Source organism: Saccopteryx bilineata, chromosome 1 (assembly GCF_036850765.1).
Source record: "Saccopteryx bilineata isolate mSacBil1 chromosome 1, mSacBil1_pri_phased_curated, whole genome shotgun sequence".
In the NCBI taxonomy this organism is placed as follows: Eukaryota; Metazoa; Chordata; class Mammalia; order Chiroptera; family Emballonuridae; genus Saccopteryx; species Saccopteryx bilineata.
Window position 1 is genome coordinate 87,424,526 of NC_089490.1, and position 20,368 is coordinate 87,444,893.

At 45.3% G+C, this 20,368-nt stretch overlaps 1 protein-coding gene across 4 annotated transcripts in view; it reads right to left on the reverse strand.

Moving 5' to 3' along the window:
- Nucleotides 1-382: 382 nt before the first annotated feature.
- Nucleotides 383-20,368, reverse strand: part of GRAP2 (GRB2 related adaptor protein 2) — a 75,180-nt gene continuing 55,194 nt past the window's right edge. For 3 of the 4 annotated variants that reach the window (XM_066257423.1, XM_066257431.1, XM_066257439.1), the window contains exons 3-8: nucleotides 18,022-18,113; nucleotides 13,715-13,834; nucleotides 10,536-10,704; nucleotides 7,835-8,026; nucleotides 6,465-6,587; nucleotides 383-5,763 (exon numbers count right to left, since the gene is read on the reverse strand). In XM_066257423.1, coding sequence (XP_066113520.1) covers nucleotides 5,584-5,763; nucleotides 6,465-6,587; nucleotides 7,835-8,026; nucleotides 10,536-10,704; nucleotides 13,715-13,834; nucleotides 18,022-18,113 — 876 coding nt within the window. In that variant the 3' untranslated portion in view covers nucleotides 383-5,583. The remainder of the gene's footprint in view (nucleotides 5,764-6,464; nucleotides 6,588-7,834; nucleotides 8,027-10,535; nucleotides 10,705-13,714; nucleotides 13,835-18,021; nucleotides 18,114-20,368) is intronic. The other variant, XM_066257447.1, reaches the window with a different exon arrangement.

Consider the following 20,368-nt stretch of genomic DNA (forward strand, 5'->3'; position numbering starts at 1 on the left):
GAAAAAGGGCAGAGTCAAGAGATAGGAAGGACCCACTGGCTGATTGTGTCTGGCCCCTAGGAGGTGCTTCATAAACATTGTTGATTTAATGAATCAACTCTAGCTGAGCCCAGATTGTACAATGGGGTGCATATCCCCTGGGACCCTGGGTGGTATCTGTGGCACAAATGAACAGGTAGAGGTCGTTTCTTTCAGGGGAAAGGGGCAATAGGGAGAGAAACAAACAGGAGAGATGAAGCGGAAGGTGACATTCCCTGTCCTGTTGATGGCTCCAGTGACAAAGGAACAAACTGTGATTGTGAAGATTGTGAAAGTCACTGACCCCAAGCAATGTCTCTCTGGGACCCAGGGACAAGAGCTACTCAGAATTGAGTGCAGGCCATTCTCCATCCCATCCCTTCCCTAACCCCCTTGCCACACGGACAAATTGGGTTTCCTGAAGGATAAGGCCATTTCACCAGCAGACAGATGCAATGTACAGTGGATCCCCAGCACCAGTAAAGACAGCAGAGAATGTTTGGGACAGCAAACATGACCACACTAAGAGACATAAGCAGACCAGTACTTAAATACATGAGAAATACCAGCCTCCTGCTCTTGGACTCTCAGAAGTAACTGGAGGAAATTTTGTGGGCAGGTGGCTAAAAGCTAGTGTAACTTAGGTATCAATGTTCACATCACCTTGTTTGTACCTATGAGTATATAAGGCTGGGGACATTTGGTTACAGAATGAATAGTATAGGTGACATGAGGGGGTTTCATTTGTTCATTCATTAAACAAATATTTATTGAGCCTCTGTATGCCATGCACAGTGCTAAATGCTGGGCATACGACAGTTTACAAAACAGAGATGAACCTGCCCCGGAGAGCTTACAGTCTAATAGTCATACAAATCAGTCTAGCACGATCATCTGTGTGCTATTCAGGAAAACCAGTGGCAACTATGAAATGGTCTAATTATTGCTGGTGGAAATGGCATTTTTTTATGGAGTCTCAGGGAAGGCAATCCACAGGACTCATGAATGGAAGAATACTGTGGCTTGGGAAGGTTTAATGGAGTTGAAATAGAAGGTTGCCCACACATTCCTGATGATTGTCTCTGTCTATTCCACCATGGAAAAAGTCCAATCTTCTCTTAAGCCCAGTATGAAGATCAGTGTCCAAATATTCTGCACCATGGTTCAATCCATATTAAAGCTTAATCCAGTCCAGGTGCTTCTTGAGCCTGTATTAGGGAGTCTATGTGGTTGCCAACCTGCAGACAGCTTTTAGGACCACATGGTTGCTTGGAGAATTCGAAAACAAATGAATGGGGAACAGGGAGAGTGTGCTTTTCCAAATGGAAGAGAGAAGGGAGGAAGGAAGCCTTCTTTTGTTATACTATCTGCTTCCTTCCCTTAATAATATTTAGCTACCTATGCTAACATAATGGGAAGGACTATTTTAGATTAGGAATTAGAAAAGAACAATTTGAGCAAGTGACATTTAAACCAAGACCTGGAGGTGCATTGAAGTTAAGTGAAGAACAGGGGATATGCATTCCAGGCAGAGAGAGCAGCAGGTGTGAAGGATTTGGGGACAAATGCTTGGCTATCTGGAGGCTGAGAGGCCCGGAGTGGGGCAAGAGCACTAAGGCAAGTCCGGAGAAGCACAGGAAGGGGCTGGAGAGGGAGGCAGGGGCCAAACCTCACAGGGCTACATTAGGACTTCACACTTTAACCTAAGTGCAAAGGGCGGGGAGTGATGCGATCAGATTCATGTTTTACAAAGACTGTTCTGGCATGGGTTCTGGGAAAGGAGTCAGAACAAGAGGGCATGCAGGGAGAAAAGTGTGGAGGCCAATTCAGTTGCCTAAAGGAGAGCTGTTTCTGGTGTGGCAGTGGTAATGGAGGATTGAAGGAACCTGAGCCGTATTTAAAAGAATTGATACTATGTCTTTCTCATGCCTTTGCCTTGTTATGGACAGGCCGAAGTGTTGACTTTAAGGACAATCAGCAAATATTTTGACCATGCCAATCTGTCCCTCATCTGGCCCGTTTTGCTTTGGGCTAGCTCAGATCAAATGATGTCACATGGGGCATTCCCCTGCCTCCCAGCAGGCCCATACCTGATGGGAATAGATTTTATGTTTAAAGATTTCCTGAGAAAGCTTTCATAACTTCTTCGGTAACCTCTGCTCATGTTTAAAATAATTAGTTAGGAAATCTCTGTACTTCACCTGAATGCCTTTCACCCAAAAGTTTCCTGATTCTTGACAGAGATGAAGATACTAAAATAGTAACTCACCTGGGCAGCCAAATATGATGTCATAATGACAGTTCTGAATCATGTCTGTCCCACAGCCAAAGTGACTTATTTGTTAGCAACAAAGAAAGATTCCCTAATATCCCTAGTAAAGGGATCTGATTCAATTTTTGTAGCTGTTTAGCTCACTGCCAAGTTTTTTGTCCTTGCTACTCAAAGTGTGGTCCGTGGACCCAGCAACATGACTTCAGAGATTGGTAGAAATAGAGGACTGAATCAAGACCTGCATTTAAACACTCTCCCCAGGCAATTCACAGGCATATTTATTTTGAGAAGCACCGGGCTGAGATGGCCTTAAGGCCATCTAAAAGTAGGTGGGCAGGGGCAGGGACCAGATATTTGAGATGCAGCGCCTCAGCAAAAGCCTCAGCAAGCAGTTAGGGAACCCGAACTGGTCCAACAGGAACTGGATTTTCTCTGGAAGTTCCCTGCTGCTTAGTCACAGGGGACATTTGAGCTTCCTGACTGTGTGCCTGGTGAGGGGCACTGGGTAGAATGCCCCGGTGCTGAATGGCTGTCAGGTGGATTGCACTCTGCAGGTGCTCTCCCAAACAGCACCAGAGGCCCAGGAGAGTCGGCCTACCCTCCCTCAGCAGGGACACCTTGGAACTTGTCCTTTTAACTTGGTCCCTAAGGGCCCTTATTCTCTGGGTGGTCAGGGTGATACCGGCTTCCTTCTGAACTAAGCCATGTGATGAGCAGGCTATTTTAGAACCTCAGTTGAAAATACCCCCACAAATGGCCTCTGGTGGAATAGAAGGTCCAGCTGCACAGGTGCTGCAAGCTCTGCCCACACTGGTCAGCCTCTGCAGGCCAAGGACCCCTACCCCTACCTGGGGGAGTGTGTGTGTAACACAGACTCCAGGCACAGCCCTGCAGAACAAGGGCCCTCATTTTATTGCTGCTTTCTTGAGAAATGTCTATAGGCACAGAATACAAGCCAGAACCAAATCGCTTCACCCTGTTTTCATTGGGTTGATCCTCCCACCTAATCAGATGAAGGGATTAAGTTTGTGGGCTGTTTAAAGCATATGGTTTGTAAATACTGTAAAATCAAACGTTAATTTTGGCTTTTATTTACTGTAACATGCTCACATTACCTAGCACTAAAATACCTGATTCAGTCTCCTTTGCCTTTGTTCTCTTGTCTTCATCCTGCTGTTACTTTGCCCCTTACCTGCCGGGGCTTATTTCTCTGCTCTAATTTCTCCTCCCCACCAACCTCTGTCCCTCCTCCTGAAGCCTGGTCCGCCTGCTGACTCTAGTGTCTTCCTTGCCTGTCCCACTTAACCTTTTGCTCCCTTCCCTCTCATTCTCCTCCTTTGTGCCTCTCATTCTGCTCCTTCATCTTTTGAATATCTTGGCTGCTTTTTCCTTCCTGTGCTTTCATTTTCAGAGGCCTGGAGACGCTCCTCATTCATGCTCAACTCCCCCTGCCTCTTTCTCTCAGGCTATTTTCTCTCCCCTCCCAAGTCCCACCACAAAGTCCTTCCTTTTCCCATTTTTCTCTGAAAGGACAGAGAATTCAGAGTCAGCAGGACACAACCTATGTTACACTGACAGTTACTTCTGAGTCACAAACTATTCTTTTTTTTTTTATTCATTTTTAGAGAGGAGAGAGAAAGGGAGAGAGAGAGAGAGAGACAGAGAGGAAGAGAGAGAAGAGAGAGGCAGAGAGAGAGAAGGAGGGAGGAGCTGAAAGCATCAACTCCCATATGTGCCTTGACCAGGCAAGCCCAGGGTTTCGAACCGGCGACCTCAGCATTTCTAGGTCGATGCTTTATCCACTGTGCCACCACAGGTCAGGCACAAACTATTCTTACATCACCTTTGATGATGGCTGCCCCTGTTCCTCCATAGAGCAGGAAGGGCTGGGGAAGAAGAAACCGACCCCCCACTCACCCTGCATGCCCCTCACTAATCCTTTCACCCAACACTTTCTTTAGTGTCTCAGAACACGAACACACACACCTTCGAGGTGCTTGGTGCAGATGTGTGCTCCCAGTCTCCCCCATGACGCCAAGCATTTTTCTCCAGTGTCCTTTTTTCCCTGGGCAGGCTGGTCTGTGCTTCATGCCCCTGGGTGAGCAATAGGAAATACAACTCTATGTGAGGTGCTGAGGGGAGACATGGCAGCAATGTTCCTCTCTCCAGGTACAGCTCTTGGTGGGGGAAGATGCCACCAGAGGTCCAATAGTCAGGGGAACAGGAAGCTCATCTGAAAGTCAGGGCCTACCCAGGTCGTGTCTAACCAATCAACCAACCAATCGGCCAGCCAATCACTAGGCAATGGTCTTGTGGAGTGGGCTTCTCTCTGTGCCACTGGGCAAGGCATCTTTAAAATTCAGAAAACCAAGGAGGAAAACAAATAAAGCCCCAAAGAGACACCCTAGTAACCATAGAACAATGACTCTAACATCCGGTATTCTCGGCCAGGGCTTCTGCAAGTACTTTACAGAATACAGAATGCTACTTCCTTAGAAGTTGGGGACACCACTTACTTACATTCAAGTAAGCCACTGGGGAATTTGTGAAAAATTCCTCCATTTCCCAGTGCTTGGCTCCTCACAATGTCTCCATTTCTCCATATCAGCCATAAGGGAGAGGATTAGCCAAGGAACAGTCACTTGAAGGAGATGAAGGTCCTGGCTGAGCACTGACCAGGAGGCTGGCCCAGCCCAGGCCTCAAGGCGCCTGTGTTGCAGTCCTGCCTTCACACCCTAACCACTCCAGCTCAGACTTGTGTGGCTGCACCTTAATTCTCAATCTAGCAGCACTCACCCTTGCAGAACAGAAGGGAAACTGCCCTGCAAACCCTCGAGGTGAACAGGGCTCGCAGGTAAGCCAGAACATGTCCCTCCATGTCCAACTCTGCCCTGCTGTTCTCCACCCAATGCGGGGGTGTGGATCTCTGCTTGGCTACTCAGTGAAAATTCCCAGGGGAAGGAGGAAGTGGTGCCATCTTTAGGACAGGAAGAATTTCAGTTTCATTTCCCTGCCCCCCACTCCCAATCCCCACCATCTCCTGCACACCTGCTGAGGGGAGTAGAAAAACAAGTATGAATATAAGCTTCCATCTGAGTTACAATACTTTCATATCAACTAATTAACCAACTAAACTGCCAATAAATTACTATTATAAAATGTATGTATATACATATATGAGTGTGTATGTGCACACACACCCAAATGCATGTACATGTAGTTCCAGCTTTTGTTCCATGCTCCTTCTCATGCAGGCAGTATCAGATGAATGCCTCTGATCCCGCAGAAGGGTTTCATCGGATCATAGGTGCCACGTAGTTGGCAGGAAAGAGGCCGAGTTTATTGTGCAGGCGGCCAGTCCACCAGGATGGGTTAGAGCTGTCCAGGACCTCAACCACCTCTCCAGACTGGAATCCCAGCTCGTCATCCTCGAGGGCCTCAAAGTTGTACAGCGCCCGGGCCCACCGCACTCGCTGTTGGGGGAAAAGACAGAGCGTCCCGCTGAACTGGGAGCTGGCTGGACCAGCCTTTGGAGCCACCACTATACAAAAGAGAACCTGCTGGCTTTGGTATCAAGACAAAGTCCTCTGTGAGCAGTCTGCCCTGAAGGCTGACGTATGGCTGTCCAGAGACATTTCAAATCCTGCTGCAATGGAAAGCAGACACTAGTGCACAGCCCTGACCACGAAGTTATCAGAACTCACCAGAGTCACTCTGGAAACTCAGGACTTGGGCTGACAGAGATATAATTCTCCATGTCCCAAGAGAATTCTTGAGAACTACTCTCCCTATATTAGTAGGTGGTCTTTTTACTTTCCTCAAGTGACAAACAGAATGTGGCAGTGTGCCTAAACTAACAGCCCTTGGTGCTAGTGCAACCAAGTCAAGATGGATCTCAGTGATAAAGGCAACAGATCTCCCTCCACTAGAACCAGAGCCAAGAAATATGAGAAGGACAGGGCAAGACCAACGCCAGATGAGAACAACAGACCGGATGGTGCTAGGCTGAGATCAGCTCCACCCCTGGACACCCCCCCCCCACCATCACCATCTGGATTCCCATTATCTCTATTTGAGCTCTGTGCAGTTTGACGTCTCTCCTGGAGGACCAACTGTTTCTCTAATTGCCCATATTGCCCCCTCCATTGAGCCCAGGGAGGGAAAGTCCACATACCCCAGCCACTTGGAGTTGTACTGGGTCTGTGTGTCTTCGGTGCATGAGGGCAGCATTCATTTCGCTGCCCATGCCCATGCCACAGTGCCCATCATTTATGTCCAGGCTGCCTCCCCGGCGTTCCTAGGAACAGATGCAAAAGAGAATCTGTCAACGCGCTGCCAGAAGCATCCCTCACAGTCTCCCACAGTGCCTTGCTCGGATGCCATAATCACAGCCACTGTTCTAAACATACTTGCTGATGATGACAATAAACCCTAGATGACAGTGGGGGGGGGGAAGGATGACAAAGGGACCTTAAATTCTGAAGGCAAAGACAATGGCAGGTCTCATTTATTCAATCCAGAAATGTTTATCAGGCACCTAACATGCATCTAATACTACACTAAGCACTGGGGATATGTAGCTGGAAAGAGAAGGTCTCTTGTCTTCATGGCACATAAGTTCAGAGGGGGAATCCATGCACAATTAAGTAATAAGCAAGCAGAGAGAAGAGTCTCTAAATCTGCTTGGGTAATCAGGGAGGGCTTCATAGAGGAAGTTACGCTTGAACTCCAGCTTACAGGGGAGTAGGATTTGCCAGGAAAGGGCTCTTCAGGCAGAGGGACAGCACATAAAAGCCTCAAAGGCATGGAAGAAGATGCAATAGACAATACTGGTAACTAAAGGTGGTGTGGGGTCTCTGGAATGTGTATCTGTGTGGGAGGGAGGTAGCAGGAGAGGAGGCTGGGGAAACAGAAATGATCAGTTCACAAAGGACTCTATCTGCCCTGCTAAGGAATTTAGGAATGATGTTATCTGGCTGTATTGTCCATCTCAGTAAGCTGCCTAAAATCCCATCTGGAACAAGGGAGTAAATAAATAAATAAGCAAGGCTCCATGGTAAGTGCTAATCCGTTTTTCTTGTAGATCTTGACAGCCAGGTGGGTTAAGGGGCATGAACAGATTGGAAGTTGTGCTGATAGGAAAATGAAGCAATTGTTCACTGAGTCCTTGGGGTAAGGAAATGTGTGTGTGTGCATATGTGCGAGTGCATGTGGGTTCCTTTGTTCAGGCAGGGGCCATCTGAATCACAGAGGCTTCTTTGCCAATTTGCCTAAGCAGTGTGCATACCATATTTCTGCCACTTAGAGGTCCCAGGATCTTCTTTGTGAACTTAGTGAGCCCTGATGAGGCTGGACCAGGCCAGCAGTCCCAGGGCCACAACAGAACCCCGGCATTTATTTGCTATGGTTGTTTCTAGCAATGTGGGGATTTTTCATGCAGCAAGTGGCACTGGGAACAAGGTGGCCTGAGTCTCTGGGGTGGGGGGCCAGAGAAGGACCTCCTCTCCCCACCTCACTGTGCCCCACTCCATTCTTTCCAGATACCTGGTGAAAATGGTGTTGCTGCAGGTACCGCTGCTGCTGCGGTGGCGGTGGAGCTGGGGGATACTGAGAGGGAGGTGGTGGTGGGTGATCAGACAGCTTCCGGTTCATCACAGGCCGGATTTCTTCTCCTACAACTCCACTGAGGTGTGGGCCTCCCTGGGGCCTCCGGTCCAGGCTGTTGCCCCGGTGACCCTGGGAGAGAACAAAGATGACATGGATCCGTCCTCCTCCCACATCTCCTGGCTCTACTCCACCTTTCAGGCAGCTGCTCCCAGACTTTGCTCATGACAGCCCTGAGAAACAGCTGGTGGGTTGGCGGGGGGGGGGGTTGTTTAAGGAGAACCCATGTTTCAGACCCTCTGCATTCTCAGATTCTCCCACTTTGGAGTGTCAGGTCTCTGGTTCACAGGCTGGCCCTTTCCACATGGTATCCATTTAGTCCATTCCTGTCAGGTTTATTTTTCTCTGTGTAATCAAGCTTAAATATCCTATTTTACTGACACAGTGCCACCCCTCCTTATCTCATGCTGCCACATTGTTGGATATCCTACCCTCCAGATAAGCTCAGCTATTGACTTTGCATGATTTTGAACTGTCATTTATAGCCTGTTGATAGAGACCCAAACACAACGCTCTTGTAGCACCATGGAAACTAGGCTTGCAATGGGCTGCTGGGAGAAGCAAGGTCTTTTTCTTAATGCTACCATCACCTCAGGAATCAGAAGTAGTTGTTTTTATTTAACAACTACAGAGGGTCCTTGGATTAATATTTGCCAGGCACTGTTCTAAGCATTTTACAAATATGAATTCATTTCATCCAGTTGAAGGCAAAGCTTTATGTTGCCTCTCTTATCTCTGCATGCACATCCTAATATATTAATACCTCTGTCCATTTCCTGGTTAAAATAATCCACAAGGTCTTGGTTAACCATTGTTTTTCTTTCTGAACTTTTATGTGCACTTGGCAGGAATACCCATTCCTCCTTTAATTGGAACTTTTCAGGCTTAAAATCAGTCACTTACTTCAAAGGGAGGGTTTTCTTTATTTCCCTGAAGCCATGTTGCTTATTATTATTATTATTATTATTATTATTATTATTATTTATTTTTCTCCAAAGTTAGAAGCAGGGAGGCAGTCAGACAGCCTCCTGCATGTGCCCAACTGGGATCCACCCAGCAAGCCCACCAGGGGGCGATGCTCTGTCCATCTGGGGCATTGCTCCGTTTTGACTGGAGCCATTCTAGCATCTGAGGTGGAGGCTGTGGAACTGTCCTCAGTGCCCAGGCCAACTTTGCTCCAATGGAGCCTTGGCTGCAGGAGGGGAAGAAAGAGATAGAAAGGTTGATGCTTTATCCACTGTGCCACCATAGGCCAGGTGAAAGAGATAGAAAGGAAGGAGAGGGGGAAGGGTGGAGAAGCAGATGGGTGCTTCTCCTGTGTGCCCTGGCTGGGAATCGAACATAGGACTTTCACATGCTGGCTGATGCTCTACCACTGAGCCCACTGGCCAGGGCCAGCACATATTGCTTTGAAAGTCTCAATGCTTTTTCAGATAACCCATCCCTGGGATTTCAACTATTCCAGCCAATGCTTCTTCCTATATCTGTCTCTTATAACCATATTATTTCCTTTAGAAAATATTTTATAAATTGTGTGTGTATGCATGTGTGTGTGTGAATGTACTTATGGAAGGCAAATTACTATTTCCTTTGTGCCTACTATGGACCAAGCTCTGTGGCAAGTGCTATTACTATATTCTCTCATTTGATTTGCATAACAGCCCAATGAAGGAATTATTATATTCTCTCCATTCTACTTTTTAGAGAGAGAGAGAGAGAGAGCAGAGAGATGAGAAGCATCAACTCGTAGTTGCTTCACTTTAGTTGTTCATTGATTGCTTCTCATATGTGCCTTGACCAGGGGGACCCAAGCTGAGCCAGTGACCCCTTGCTCAAGCCAGTGACCTTGGGCTTCAAGCCAGCAACCTCTGGGCTCAAGATAGTAATGTTTGGTATCAAGTCAGCAAATGGGATCATGTTGATGATCTCATGCTTAAGCTGGCAACCCCACACTCAAGCTGATGACCCTGCACTCAAAACAATGAGCCCATAATTAAGCTGTTGACTATAGGGTTTCGAACCAAAGACCTTAGTATTCTGGGTTGACACTCTATCCACTGTGCTACCACTGGTCAGGCTGTCTGCTGCATTTTCTACAAAAGCAATATTCAACATTTCAAATAGTTCTAAGAGTAAGAATTCCAGGGTCAGTTTTCTCCTCCAATGCCTTCTCTCCACACCAAATCCTGTCATAAAGCTCTAGCTAGACCAAAAACTGTGATGTAGTAATGTCTGTAAGAAAATAATACATCCACAATAAAAATTGAGTTCTTGCAGTGTAATTGGGAATGATGTATAGAAAGGGGACACATTATCTGCTTACCTTCACAACCATCCTATGATGTAGGTATCACTATCATCCAGATTTCATGGATGAGGAAACTGAGGATCGAAGAACTTTCTAAAATCAAATAGCTAGGAACTGTTAAGCTAGGATTTAAACCAAGACCTGACTTCAGAGTTCTTTTGCTTTTCAGAATTCTGAGAGAACCTTCCCATCAAATGCTTTGTCTTGGTAGTTCATGTGAAACTCCAGCAGCCTAAAATCTCTAGATTGGGCTGGCTAGGACCTGGAGCATACCTGATCTTCTTGCATTCTATCCCTCAGGAAGATCTGCTTCTGTTTGGAGATAGAAGTCGTCCTGTAGTAGTCCACCAGCTTATTTAGGGATGGAAACTTCTCTGTCCACAGGAAGTAATTACCCTTATTGTCTCTCATGACCTTGAAGTGCTGAACATCATCCTCATGCCTAGAGATCAATGCAAATCCAAACTATATGTTACATGGTGACAATATCCCCATACTCAGGGTTGACTGCATCCAAGGATGCCAAGTTCTGTTATGGCAAGACATGGAGATATGGGTGGCTCGCTTATCACTGGGCAGGTGGGTTGGCCCAGTCAAGCTTTAAGGGAAGATATGGGGAAGGACTGCTCAGGGTACAGTCTGTACTAGAACAGAAGGTAATCTAACTTCTAACACTGGAGCTGACCTTTTACAAGAAAAAAATATTCCAATTGCTTTAAAGACTATGAGGTCAAGGACCTTTTAACAATGTCTGAAGCATGGCAACCCTTGAGTACTGTACTGTGCTATGGACTGCCAAGACTCAGAGGGGAGGTGTTTTACAAGCCCTTGTTATCTTTCTGTTATCAAACATACTTTGAACTAGTTCCTTTAAGCCCATTAACTTCCTCAGGATAGTAAGACACTACTCTTAAGAAATTTTTCATACTTTGTTCTCTACACAGATCTTTTGGTTTTGGTTTATGTTTTGCAAAATGCAAAGCATTTTCAACTTTTGGGGAAAGAAGTAGTATATAGAATTTTTAATTGGAAAGGACTTCAGAGGTTGTATATCTTCATGTCTCCATGTTACAGTTGAGGACACTGAGGCTCAGAGAGATGGAGGGCCTTGGTCAATGTCACCATGGCTGAATGGCAGAGCTGAGGCAAGAACCGTGGGTCTCTGATGCCAGCCTGCCACACCACGTACACATGCTAACTTCTTTTAGATGGGCATCTTTTGACACCATCTGAACTCATAAAAGATGGGCCACATTCATAGCACATTAGAAAGATTGGATTTTATTCATCAGGAAAGAGAGGACTGGATCTTTATTAACAGCTCCAAGTCATTCTCTTTAGGATATCATTTATTTGTGAAGTGGATGTAAATTTATATCTAAAAATTAACTGGTATTAATACTACCATTGACTTATCTAGCAGAAAAGTTAAAAATTTAAAGAGTATTGGAGAGGAAAGATACCTCTGAAGTTAGTGGAGGTTTCCTAGAGATGGATTTAGTGGTCTGTGTTCACAGGGGAGAAGAATTCTGATTGTCAGTCTCATTTATGTGCTGGGCTCTGCTCATGGCCAGGTGAACCCACGCAATGACCTCTGCTTGGCTGCCCTAGAGTAGTAACCAACACGTGAAGGCAATCACTGCATGGTCTTTCCCTTGGTTTTGGCCATTAACAGATGTTTTCTTCACTTTAACACCACATGGCTCAACTCATAGTCATTACCCCTCACATTTGGGTTAGGAGGAGAAAATATCCCTGTGGTGTAATTACTCATCCACTGCCTCTGGTCAAAGAACTCAAAGTGTGAAACATTAACCCTTTCACTCTCGTGAGCTGAGAGGATGGATGCCAGGGTTGCAGTTGGTCACCTGGGCCATGGAGAGTGTTCTGAGAGGGGCAGAGAAGAGGCAGTAACTCAGGGCTCCAGATGCTAGAGTCTAGTGTTTCAGAGTCTTATCAAATGCTAAGTGATAGAACTACAATTAGCTCTTAATTATCTGTGCCCATGACAGAAAGCAGATGCATAAATAAATAAATAAAAGTGACTTCGCTCTGGAATACATTATACTACTTTTCTGCAGAAGATGTGATAATGATGACTGTAATAATCACCATAACAAGAAGCTGCATTGCCTTAATAGCAGGGGAAGGCTTTGCCAGAAGTCAAGACTGACTGCTTTGTAGAGTTTATTTTGATCAAGGGGAACTATAAACCATAGTTCCTAGCTGAAGGAGCCAGTCAACTTCATGGGAACCAAAGGCACCAAGAGATGTCCTTCAGTCTAACAATTTACTCAGTCCATTCTATAATCAGGGCCCTTAAGAAATAGGTTTGACATGTAAGATTTATTAACAGAGCAAACTTTCATTAATTAAGACCTAACAAGCTTAGAATTTGTGATACATCAATATTGGCCTAACCTAAAATATACCATTGCCCAAGCTGTGAAAAAAGAAAGGAAAATTAAGAGTTTAAGTGAGACTGCAAGGGAAATCTAACAAGCCCAAGTGATTTTTGAGCACTTTTAAGGCACATATGCATACAAGTGGTTGACCCATTATTTCTAAGTCCCTCCTACCTACTCCTTAAAATATTAATTCTTTCTAAGTAGTAGAGTGACCTCTGTTTATTATCTGAGAATGGGTTTATGTAAATACTTAAAGTACTCACACTGCATGCTTTTCAAATCTATTGAATGATCCAGACCAGCATTTCCTGTCAGCTCACATGATAGTAGGTTTCACTGTACGGGCTGTTATTCTCCTATACTGCCATAAGCACTCATTCTTGCACTCTCACATGTGGTCACCAAGTCTGCAATGTGACTGGCAATCCCCAACAGGCTGACCACATGCAGTGTGTTCAGACTTGGGGCTCCGGCGCGTGGGGCTGTGTCATGTTTGTGCCTGGATTGAGTCACTTCCTCCCAGTGGCTGCACAGCAGTGAGATTTTGCTGTTAGTCTCTCCACCCCAACCCTCCTCGGCTTTCTCTGCTGCCTTTTTGTGAAGTCACCTACAACTCCATATGTACCCTACCACAATGACTTGGGGTTTGTATTTCTCTTGGACCCTTCTTCAGACATCTGTCAGTTGTAAAAGGTTACAATTTAGATCTAAAACTGAATGTGGACAAGTCTCCCTTCCCACTTTCCCCCACACATACTCATTGAGGCACTGTGAAAGGCACAAAGATGAAGGAGATAAAAATCCTGTCCTTCCAGAAGCACCTGGGCTAGAGGGGGAGGCAGGTAAATGTACACATAATTGTGGCCATAAACCGATGTAATAAGGACTTATGCACGTGTGTTATGGGAAAGATATGAATAGTATCACAGTTGAAATGATGCCTGGGACCTATGGCCACCTTGCTTCTGAGCATGCAAGAGATTACCTCATGGCTTTAGCAGTCTGGGTCTGATCGGGGTCAGATCTGGAAAGGTGGGCCAGTACCTGACGGAAATGGAGAAGTCCCCTGGGGAGCTCTGGCTGGCCCGAATGATGAAGAAACCAACCTCCTTGCCCATGAGTAAGTTCTCTGCCTGGTGTCGTGAGAGGCCTTCGTGAAACCATCTATCAGGAGAGATAAAACCAGAGGATCTTGGTGAGATGCCAGAGTGATTGGAGGGGAAAGTTAAGGTGAGATGACCCAACAGGAGAGAGGCTGGAGACTCTGTTCAGCAGAGAGCAGAGAGAGAAGAAAGAGGGGCCAGGAACTTTTGAAACCAAACTAATGCTCCAGGTAGTTTCTCGGCACAGCAAGTTGAGTGTTCCCCGAGATCCTCCCTCTGTTCCTTCCAGGAGAAGTCTCTCCAGCTCAGAAAACCTGAATCATGGATATGTTCCCTTGCACCAAAATGGGACAGTATGGCAATGACTCATTGCAGGAAGTGGCCTCCTGCTGGCACCTGAATGAAGGATATTGCAAGGAAAGAAATGCAGGGGCCTTGGATGTGCCAGGAGGATAGGGACCTCTTTAGGCACTGGAGGCAGCAACCTTGGGAAGGGCCTTGGGAGCTGGCTCTCAGGCTGAGACTTCAGTGACCCAGATTGAGACCTCAGTGGCCCAGGCTGAGACTTCAATGGCCCAGAAAGAGAGTTACAGCCTAGGGTCCCATGCTCTTGCTCAGTGTGCCTGGTGGAGGCTTCAAGGCACCCGGGAGCCCTGTACACGCACTTGGAAATGAGTGAGGCTGGCAGCAGCCAGAGAATCATATCTACACAGCAGGCTCCCACGTGTTGGCCTCCTCAAAAATCCAGGCTGGAAATAATCTTCACTGTAGAAAAGAAGAAATTGAGAAGAAATTGCTCTTTCAGGGGTGCAGTGAGGGTGGCAGCCTCTGAAAATTGGAAGTGGTGTGTCCTATATGAAAAAAGCTGTGTTCATATTTTCACTGTAAGCGTTTTTGCCATAAACATTTTCATCACATAACTAATTGGCCATAAGGCAATTTGCCATAAAAAAGTTAAAATCATGATAAATAAAAGAACATAAAATTAAAAAGGCTTTCTGTGAATAAAGTGTGTATAGCTTCATGGCAACACTGTGCAGATAACTGCTCTTATTTTGTGGATTGTACCTAAGCACTTGTCTTTGTTCTGTGGGAAATGTGGGTTCAACTCTGTGTCCTCAAACAGGGCCTTTCCTTTCACCTCCTGATCAGTGTATTTCAAAAATAAGAAACCAACTCTTGGGGCAAATCTTCATCCTCTGGATGAAACACTATTTTAAGACCACCACCACCACCACCACCACCACCACCACGTCTACTCTCACTGTATAGACAACTAAGAGGGCTAGCTAAACCTGACCAGCAATGGCACAGTAGATAGAGCATTGACCCTGAATGCTGAGTCCCCAGTTCAAAACACTGAAGTCACTGGCTTGGCTTGAGCCCCTGGTCAAGGCACATATGAGAAGCAATCAATGATCAACTAAAGTAAAACAACTATGAGTTGATGCTTCTCATCTCTCTCTCTCCTCCCTTTCTTTCTCCCTTCCTGTCTCTGACTCTCTCTCTCTCTCTCTCAAAAAAAAAAAAAAAAAAAAAAGAGAGAAAAAGAGCTCTAGCTAAGATTTACAGATAATATAGAAATGGGAGTAACTGTGAGAACTTGTTGATGGAGAAATGAAACCAAACTGACAACTACTGTAGCTTACATGCATTAAGTTTGTGGAAGGCAATTGATTCATCAATAAAGAAATAAAACCAAACCAAAAAATCAAAATCAAACTGTCAACTAGTTATTTTATTTTTTATGGCAGTTGAGTCTTCAATAAAGAAGTGAAAACAAACCAGAGGGGAACAAACAATTGTCAACCAGTTATTTATCTTTTTTTTTTAACAGCAAAAATTACCCTTAGCCAACTAGTTATATGGAGAAAATGTTTGCAGCAAAAATGCTTGCAACAAGGATGTCTACAACAAAGAGGTAAAGACTGTATTTGAAAGTACTTAGAATGGAAAAGGGCCAAGCACTTCCACAGGGGCCAGGCAAACAGTGGCCACAGCCGCAGGGCAGGAGACCAGAAACCTCTCAACCACAGGAAAGCAAAACAAGTGTTTGCAATCATTCAGCAGCCAATGGTGGAACTGTGTCCTGGTGCTGCAAGGTGGCTGCCCAAATTGCTGCCACTGGAAGGCTAGTGTATAAATTCCTCTAAGGTAAATGTCCAACAGGCACAGCTTAGGATTCCTTTCTGAGCAAGTCCCAGTGCTCTCTAGAATTTAGGAATCTAAACAGACATGGGTGGCAGGAGGGATGTCCTTATTCCAGACCAATGACTGCAGGGGAAGGTTGGTTGGCTCTGATGGGCTAGAAGCAGAGAGGTTCTGGTGATCACTTGCCTGGAGAACCTGCCTGAGTATTTGCCATACAACCCTAAGGGGATTTGTATAGGAAACCTAACGGTAATGGGAAAAAGAATGGGACATGCTCCCCAGCAGCCACACCTCAAAAGAAATATATCAGAAGAGGCAGAAACCAGTGAAGGGATTATTTAGAAAATATGCATTTGTCAGGGCAAAGCTGTCAGGACACCACATATTAAATGAGTGACCAGGGCTTCAGTATTACATACCATTCCAAAGCTACTCATTCATTCATTTAACAGCTTAAAAAAAAAGTCCTGGGCCCCCCTCCTGGGCAGGGGGGATAACCAGTTAGCAGACCAGACAAGAACCCCTGCTCTCATGGAACTTACATTTTAGTGGAGCAGGCACAGTAGACAACAGAACAGTTACAACATACAGTATGTCAGATGATGATAAGAGCTATGGAGATAATAAAACCAAAGGGGAGAGATGGGGGGTGGGGGAGTGATTTAAAATACCATGAGGGGAAGGGCCTCACTGGGAGGGTGATATTCTAAATGTAAAGGAGATTGGGGAAGATGAAGAGAAAGCAGCAAAGGTGACAGAGAGGAGCAGCCAGGAGGAAGGGTGTCCCAGACCCAAATGAACAAAAACGTTTTAACAAATGGAAAAGTCCCCCACATTAATTGTGCTGAAATGATGGCTAAGAGTCAACCACTGGGACTACTGTTCACTGTGACCTTGATAAAAAGGATTTGATTCCCAAGAGTCTGAGGATTCTAGAGAGAGTGGGAGGAGAGGAATTAGAGATCAGGAATATAAACAATTCCTTTGAAGAAGTGGAGTGTTAGCTGGAAGGGGGTTTTGGTTTTGGTTTTGATTTTGGTAGGATGGGAGGAACTGCAGCATCTTTGTTTGCTGATAGGAATGACTGAGCAGAGAGGGAAAGAAAGTTGACGTGGGAGAGAGAGGGAAATTTTTGCTAGAAGCATGAACAGTTCTTCCCAACAGCTGCAGGAAGGTAGTGTCTGAATGCAGTTGCAATTGCAGGAGGTGGGCAGATGCAGTGAGTTAATTGGGGGGGGGGGTTGTAGAGATACGGGCTTTTCTGGTGGCTTCCACTGTTGCAGTGAACCTGAAAGCAAGGTCATGGGCTGAGAGTGAGGTGGGGGAGAGGTTGGAGGTTTGAGGACAGGAAAGGTATGACGTGATCATCTAGAAGATTACAGGGCAGCATCAAGGGCCTAATGGAGGTCAATGGTCATTCTGCTGCTTCAGTGGTCAGCACCGGCTCACGGTGGGAGGTACTGCTGCACCTTCCCAGAGTCACCAATACCACTTTGGTTTTCTGTCAAACCTTTGCTCTTTGGCCTAGTCCCTGACTCTCAGACAAGATTAGATTTTTATCTAACCCTTGTGGTCAATTCTTGAGACAAACGAGAGTCAATCTCAAATTTTCATTTCCTCTTTATGAGGGGAATTTCCCCTTTTCTCCCATTGACTTCTCTCTTTGGTGTGAGCATGGTTTACGGAAGGCAGGCCGTGTTCAAACACCCAATGAGGGCCCAGAACAGTTTGGGATCCCTGGTTAAAACGGAAGATAGGCTGGTAGATAATAAAGTGCTTTTAAGTAGCAGCTCTTGAAATGGGGTGGCCTACAGCCCCTCACACTGGAATGCTTGGAAACCTTGTTATTACAATTATAGATGATTTTAGTTTATAAACTTTAAATAGGCAATACAAGCACACGCTATAAACCATAAAAGAGAATGCAGTGAAATGCAAATCTTCCTCCCACCCCTGGCCTTCAACAATGTGGTACCCTCTCCAGAGGCAACCATTTTTGACAGCATCTTGGGTGTGCACAGGTAATTTTAGTAACTATTGAGGAAGTAAGGGGAGTGTGTATGGGTAGGCCCATCTCAGCAGACTGAAAATACTTACTCAGGAAACTGGATGTCTATAAAATTCTTGGGCACATATCCTTCTTGGCTCCCAAGCTCAGCCTTGAACCACTCCTCTTGGTTACTTAAGACCTAAGTATGGAAGAGAATGAAGGACAAAGACACTGAAGGGAGGACACCAAGAAGCAAAAAGAAAGGGGCTGCAGGGCGAAGAATCCCCCTTTGGGTTTAAAGAAAATAAACCGAACAAACCGCACAGCTGCCCTAGTGCGGGAGCAGCAGGGTGATCTTTGGAGTTTAGCTTTTCTTGGCCCTAAGCTATTTCTGTTCGCAAGTGCCACCTACACATGGGACCCCACCATGGCATGGCCTCCAAGACCCAACACTCAGGGGCTTCCCTGAGCCCCTTTCTCCTTCTATTTTGGAAATTCATGTGTCCCATACCTCTGCACCTAATCTTATTATCTGGGATGATTATAAGAAAGCAAGAGCATGTATTCCATATTTATTCTCCTCTGCCAGATAACCAAGAACCTTTTAAAAATTTAATTTGTTCTAATTTTTTTAAACAAACATATTAAAACTTAAATATCCAAGTGGGGCCAGCTGTGAAAACAGTAACTCTTTGTATTCACACTCCATGTGGTGCGTAGACCATTTGGACGTAACGTATGGTATCTGGAATGCCCTTTCTAAGCTTGCTTTTAGAGCCAGGTCACAGGCAGGACCAGCAGTTCTGTCTCATTACTACAATATCTGGTCCAACTTTTTGACTATGATCCCAAATGTTATCACCTACCTTGACTACTCATGTGACTGGCCAGACTTGGCTCTGTGGCTTACGGTTATTTCAGGAAACGTTTCACAATTAAAAGATATTTTCACAAACCTCCCTCTAAGAATGTTTCTAAAGTGTTTGGCATAGACTCGAACAATAATTCAAAATGAAAATGGCAGAGCAAAAAGATAGTAAGAACCCTGATGATGCCATTGAACCACGGAATTAGCTACCCAGGAACTCATCTACTTCTGGACTTTAGAAGAAAGATAAAAATCTTTGTTACTGTTTAAGCCATTTTTAGTTTCTGTTTCTTGTAGCTGAAAATGTCTTAACTGGTAGAAGTGCAATGATGAAGGGGAAAGCAGAGGATGGATAGGAAAGTCTGCTTGGAGAAGAAGACATGTGGGTTGTACAGGCAATGACAGGAGTTACCCAGGAGACATCTGATGTCAAAAGAACTGCTTCTGGTATATGAGGAAATGCAGCACATTCAGGGAGCGAAATGCCTTAGTCTCGTAGGAGTTTAGATCGTGGCCCCAGAGGTAGAAAGAGAGGAAACCAGAAACACCAAGCCTTGTGACCCATGTTGAAAGGTTGGATTTTTATGTTGAAATGTATGGGGAGCCACTAAAGGATGGGCCACGAAAGCAGGGAAATAACACAGTAAGAATTCGAGTTAAGAAAGAGTATTGTATCAGAGTGTGGAGATAGATAGGAGGGGTAAAGTCGGGGGAGAAACTGTAGGAAGACGACTGTAGGCATCCAGGCCAGAGATGAAGGGGATCTGGGCTAAGAGCTGAGGACGTTATTTAGAGGAATCAGGAAACAGAATGGGCAGGATTTCATGACTGTTCATGGAGCTAAGGGAGACTGGGGATTCTGGAATGGCTCCAAATTTCTGGCTTGGGAGACTGAGTAGGTGGTGATGCCTTTACTAAAATAGAAAATATGGGAGGAGAAGCAGGTCTGAGGAAAAACTTTGGGACCTCAGATTGCATGTGGGTGAGTCCAAGTTGCCCCTGGGACCATCTGGGAAGAAAAGCTCAGTGAGCAGTGGGAGAGGTATGTCTGGGGTCAGCAGCGAGGCTGGGATTTTAGAGTCATACGAAAGTGGGTGAAGTTGAAGCCATGGGTCCCTTGGGTTACTCTCTCCCAGAGAAGAAAAAGGACTTAAAGAAAGCTAAGTAATTGAGAAGCAGTGACAACCTATTTCTAATATCTCTCCCCAGGTGGAAGGAAGGGGATAGTATGTTGAGTTCTGAATGAGAAGGTCTGGTTTCTAGCTTGGCCCTGTGACTAAATGTATGACCTTTGGCAAGTCAATTGACCATCTGAAAAATGGGGACAAAAGAAAAACCAGTTTAATGCCTCACAGAGTTGATGTGTGGATCAAGTGAAACCTGTACCTGGAATTCCTTCAGAAAGTGTATGCTATTTTGTTTTTAAAAGTATATAGTTCTGTAAACTATGACACGAGGGGAGGATTCCAGCTCTGAAGGACACAGAAAAGCTTATATAGTAAGTTCTGTAAAGTGGTTCTATATATATATGTTTTGAATTTAATCATTTGTTCTGAAGAAATAAAAATGTGTCCCATATTTGAGTC